This window comes from Ictalurus furcatus, chromosome 11 (assembly GCF_023375685.1).
Source record: "Ictalurus furcatus strain D&B chromosome 11, Billie_1.0, whole genome shotgun sequence".
NCBI lineage: Eukaryota > Metazoa > Chordata > Actinopteri > Siluriformes > Ictaluridae > Ictalurus > Ictalurus furcatus.
Window position 1 is genome coordinate 24598567 of NC_071265.1, and position 6000 is coordinate 24604566.

At 40.6% G+C, this 6000-nt stretch overlaps 1 protein-coding gene across 1 annotated transcript; it reads right to left on the minus strand.

Moving 5' to 3' along the window:
• Positions 1-956: 956 nt before the first annotated feature.
• cish (cytokine inducible SH2-containing protein) lies at positions 957-6000 on the minus strand. Its single transcript, XM_053636242.1, has 3 exons — positions 4784-6000; positions 4021-4184; positions 957-3123 (listed from the first exon to the last, which is right to left on the minus strand). Exons 1-3 carry the CDS (start codon positions 4801-4803, stop codon positions 2633-2635), a joined length of 675 nt encoding a protein of 224 aa, XP_053492217.1. The 5' UTR covers positions 4804-6000; the 3' UTR covers positions 957-2632.

A 6000-nucleotide genomic window follows, 5' to 3' on the forward strand; every position in this document is an offset into this window, starting at 1 on the left:
TTCAGTTAAAATCCTAAGAAAAACGAAACCAAAGTAAGCTTTCAGAGAAAACAGATAAACACTTGGACTTGAAATCTGCCTTTATGGGCAATAAGTGTTTCCATTAAGTTAATACAATTACAGTATAGCCCAGTTTCAGATTTTTAGGAAATGATTATTATTATTATAATTTTCCAAAACAGTGATGACTTTAATCTCTCTCTCTCTCTCTCTCTCTCTCTCTCTCTCTCACACACACACACACACACTGATACACACTGTCTCTTTCTGCCTCTGTATCATCAGTAATGGACTATTGTCCCATTATTTCATGTATTTGATTGCCACATTACTTTGTTAAGTTGTTTTTTTGTTTGTTTGTTTTTTTTTTTTTTGGGGGGGGGGGGGTGTATAATAGTCTTTTGATGAAACAGACTGAATTTTGTTTTAAAGCCTATGAGTAATTCGTTGAGTGTTTTAATCCCATAAATTCCATTACATTAGAGTGGTTTCAGCTCAGTCAAGTTGGTTCTGTTCATGTTGATGAAAGTAATCCGATTGCGTGTGGAAAACCAATTTGAACATCCCTGCAGGCGGTTACTGAGAATCTAGTACCCGGAAGACAAATGATTTGGCTGAGATTCTGTTATTTATTAATGCAGTTCAGCTCATCCTCTTTCCCGTATTTGCCTTGTTTTCCTAAAGCGCTCTGCTGGGTCTAGGAACAAAAACAGACTAGTTTGTCACTGTACAGCTCCTCATGCTTCAGTCCTCGAGCTCAAAGCCACTGTGTTTCCAACTCAACTACCATAAACTGGATAGTACATTAAATCTTAATACCTCCTATTGTTAATTCATCCTTATTAAGCATTAAATGTTACACTAAATACAAGAAATCATTTCTAGAGTCAGATGAAAGTCCATAAATAAATATATTTATTAACATAAACATATTGAATAAGATCACATGAAAGAGCTTGAATGGTTCAGTATTTTTCTTTTATTATAAAATAAAAAGGATCCTTGTCCATAAATATATACAAACTCCCACATTGTGGGGATACAAAAAAATAAATTATTCTGGACTGATTATATAGTAATATGTACCAGAACGAACTTTGTGTAGAAAAAGTAAAAAGGAAAGAAAGGGAGACAACACAGGGCTTTGACTTAATGTTGGTGTGTATCCAGTTGCCATGTTGCAAGCAGGCTGGCAGCCTCTCACCCTCGATTGTCTCTTTAAGAAATTAAGAATTAAAGAACAGGCCAAAAATGAAATTTACACATTTTCCCTAACCTTAATTGTTGTTAGTCTGCCAAATTACGCTTGGAGTCTGGTGTTTGCTCCTTGAGTTTTGTAGCCAACAAGTAAGGGAGACTTCTAGTTGCTAGTTTAGCACTTTGCGAACAGAACTTCAAAATAATCACACTCTTGTCATAGAGGATATCATCTGACCAAGCAATACCATTAACAGTTCCTTTAAAAAAAAAAATTGCAGTTTGTTTCATAAATTGACTTTTTTTTCAAAATGAAAAAGAAAAACGATTAATATCAGTTTTCAAACTTTATGTGACATCTATACTCTGAGCCTATTGCTAATTGTAAACAATAACTTGCTGCGCTAAGTTAACTTGCTACAATAGCTGCGTTTGTGTTCTTGGATGCAAAATCAGAAAAAATAAATCATTCTAAACATTTTTACAGGATTTTCATGTTTACGTTAGCAAACTGGCTTGTAATCACAACCACAAGCCATAAAAAAAGTATTATATAAAAACACATCTAAATCTGCTGTTCTATCATTTTTCTATAAAAATTTACCTCTGAGCAGTGAACCTGAAGTAAACATTGTTTATTTTGACTATATCCTGGTATACGGTTCACTCTGTAGCTAGCTAAAGTAGCTAGTCGGAGTCCGATGGTAGTGCAGAGTGATATTCTCTGAGGAAAGAAAGTGATTCTGTCTTCAAAATGGCTGCTTCTACTGACTTTGACATCAAAATGTCATTTTTGACCTTTTTTAACATTTTTTTTTTAAAACAAATTACAAATCTATCAGTTAACACCATAGTTTTAGGCAAGTGTGTGATGATTTACGCATGGAGTTTTAACATTGCTAAAACAGCTCTATATGCGTCTTTTACTTAGCTACATTAGCCTTCTAGCGCAAGCCATGGGGAAAATTATGTAGCTTTCATTTTGTTTAAGCAAACAATCGCTGTAAATAAGTGATATGACCCTTGGGTCTATGTTGTAGGGAGAATCAAACCCACAGTAGTTTCCAAGTCGTTTTTTAAAGTTCATCCAAAAGTCTGTGGGGTAATGAAACTAGTTACACCATGTCCTATAAACATCATTACAATGCTGACATTGAACTGCTGCAGACTTTTCTATTTGTCATTTGCAATTCTGTTAAGTTCCAGTGAATTTCCAGTTTAGTCTGTATTTGGGAACCTGAAATCTAATTTATCCCATAGGAGAAAATTAGTCATAACTGCTAAAGGAGAAAAGTGTTCAAGAGCTTTAAATATAGCCACCATTGGTTAGTAAGCCAAAGCCCCATTTCTCTGGAAATGAGCTTTCATCTGCATCATTTTCATTAATGACATCAGGGCCCTCTTTTATGTTCAAGTTGGTGTTTCCATGGTGATGTCAGAGCTGGAAAGGGTACTCCTGTAGGTACTGCAGTAATGGCTTTGGTAAAGGCAGCATCGCTGGGCAGGCTGTGTACTTATTAATAGCCAAGCGTGCAAGGTGCTGTAGGGATGGAAAAGCCTGAGGCTGGCGGAGTGGACGTTTCAGCTTGAGCAGCACAGCACACTCCTTAGGTACCAGGGGAGTTATGGGATCGCACTTGTCCTCCTGAGCCTTGTCACGTCCCTTTGCTGAGGTAGCATAGTGCTGAACCAGACTCAACACATCAGGGAAAGAGAGCAGATGTGCTCGGGCTGGTGAACTCGAGTCGAGCCGGAAGCGCCCGTGACTGTACTCAATGCGCACATTAGTAGGGCCGCGTCCCGTTTTGACTGACAGAGTCAGCATGTAGAGGGGGTGACTGCTGTCCCGAATGAGGAACGTGCCCTCTGGGGCCGCCTCAAGGAGTGAATGGGCCTCACTGGCTGTGATGGTGCCCCAGTACCACCCTAAAAAAAGGAGAAAGAAACAAGAAGTTTGAGGATAACTCTCAAAACTGGTAACTTAGTGGTTAGTCAGTCTGTACAGAATTTCGTAGAGTTTTTTGTGATTGTTACAGACAAAAATGCTTGATTTTCATCGCAAATTTTGGAAAAAGATGCAGTAATTTGCGATTTTTTTTTGTGCTTTTTTGCGGAAAACTACTTGAAACATCACTACTTTCCACAGTGATGTTTGTTGGTAAATGAGACCTTTTTGCTGTACTCGTGTTCGATGCACGTGAATCGAAGAGGCCTGTGGCTGAATGCGTGTTGTGATGACATCACATGAGGCTGCTGCGAATATTGCCGAGTTCCCTTGATTTAGCGTTCATTTCTGCGATCGCAAAAAAAATCACTAAACCCTGGAGGAACTGGTTATGACTGGATAACTGGAACATTTGTGAATTTAAATGGCAGAACTGCCAGAGAAATTTCTAGGTCCTTGTGCAACACTCTCAGGTGCTTAGTTTTATGCTTGGATTGTGTTCAGCCTTGCATGTAAGATACTCTGGATAAGAGCAGTAGACAAAGGAATAAATATAAGTAATGTGAATGTAAGTTTTTCCAGGAAAGCCTGAAGACTAAGACACAATTTTCATGACTCAACTGACCTACGCCATCATATCCAAGCTGTGTGCTCCAGCATGTCTGCTGCCGTTGCCATTTTGTCTACTTCCTATGATTAACACTCCTTGGTTGAACAGAACACGTAGCTCTCATTCCAAAGCCATGACCGTACACTCGTTAGACTATGGCTGTAAACGTGATCTCTTGCGCACATGGATATATTTATCGCAACAATGCGACACGCATTTGCACCTGATTCTCAGGAATGAATGTCTGAAACCTTATTAAAGAGTTTACCTGAAGCATCGAGGTAACAGAAGTTGCTGGTGATGGTGCACAGTTCTTTGCTGGATTCCCAGAACTTGGGGGTGCTCTGGAGACAACGTGCTGATGAGGAGGAGACAACTGAAACCCCGAGTGGAACCACCTGAGACTGCGAGTCTCCTAACAGAGCTCTGGGACTGGACAAGACAAAAAAATAAATCACAAAATACATCATCACAGGGCCAGTGACCTAAAGGTTTCTTTTAAAATGACACTGAGGCATATGAGCATTTTCACAACTAGATCTGCTGCTATTTTTACAAATGGAAAGAATCAAATTTGGCAGTAGATCACAGAGTCAGAGAAGCCCTTTGTTCTGTCTATTGATTTCCTGCGTCGGTAAACTGAAGGGCTCGAATACAGCACTTCATAATCAATGGTTAATATAATTCTCCAGACAAACGACTAAATAAAACTTAGTAGTGGTAATGCATGAAAAAAATAGAGTAGTACCAGGACAGTGTTGCAAATATAGCCTACTGGTTATTGTTGATATTGTTTGAAAGACCTCGTTTGTTTTTCTGGAGAGCGAGTTCACTACAACTGACTCGTTTAAAAAAATAATAATAATAACAAACCGAACAAAACCTAAAGACTGAAATAATCCATGATGATGAAGCCACTAATCTCACTGTTCTGCGAATAACGAGAAGCAGCTAAGAGGTGAAGATTGAGTTGATCAAATTGTGCGTTTCGGTTTAATTTCCTTACACTCAGCTGAGTTATCCGGACTCACCCCTGAACGCAGAGGATCATCGTATGAGTGAGGGCTTCAGTCAGGTTCCTCAACCGTCTCGGAAAGTTTCTCAGCTGCTCTTGAGCTTCTGCTTGTTGAGACTCGGTGCGTCGCCGCGATCTAAACACCTTCCCCCCCGAGCCGCGATCTAAACACCTTCCCCCCCCGAGCCGCGATCTAAGCACCTTCCCCCTGCGCCTCTCTTTGTGAAAACCGCCGACGTTATAAATGAATAACCCGGGAGCAGAGATGTGGCTGAAACAGCACCCGGTACGATCCGCGCTAATGTGTAGTGTTTCAGCCGGTTACCAGCTTAAAAGTATGTAGCCGAAACAACTGGGGGCTTTGGCGTGCTGATTCCGCCTGGGTTCCAGGAACGACTTTTCTCCGAATCAGCGCGCGTGTCCGCGCCTCTGACGCCATCAGTGACTTTCTCTGAGTCGCCCCCAGTCATTCCCGGTATGACTCCTTTTTTAGCACACGCGTGGATCAAACGAGTTTTACCCGATTTCATAAGGTTCCGATGCAATGTTGGGTTTGTTGAGTCATAAATAGTTTATTGAAAAATTTAATGCGTGTTTCCATTTTTATTTATTTATTTACTCATCTTCAACACTGCATAGCGACAAGCCTTTCCTGGGAACTTCTCGTAAAATCATTCTAAGAACTTTCCAGGAAAAACCGAGCGTTCTAGGGACTCTGACCAATCCCTGCGCTTGTCGTTCTCTGAAGCCCCGCCTCCGCGCTGGTGACTTCAGCCAATCAGCTGTACGGGATCCGCCTCCTCAGCTTAGACATCGTTCGTTGTTTACTAGTGACGGGAACTCCGACTCGTTTCAGTGAATCAGACGATTCGGCTCAGCTCACCAATAAGAGCCGAGTCTTTCGATTCCCCAACGGCTCGCATTTTTTTCTAAACCGGCCAAAGTCGCCGGTTCAATGATATTTCATACTACCCTGTGATGAACAAAATACGTTCTGATGAACTAAAATAACGTAATACTCAGCTTTAACGCCTGTTTATAGTGCCTGTTGTGTCTGCACTCAACTTTCATTAAAGTAGAATTTGAAGCGGATTCCTAGACATTTCTCCTTTTCATTTCCTCAATACACCATCTTATTACAGCATAAAGCAGTACAGTCGGAACATCTGCCTTAGTCTCACACACACACACACACACACACACACACACATTTGGGGGAAAAAGCTACAAATA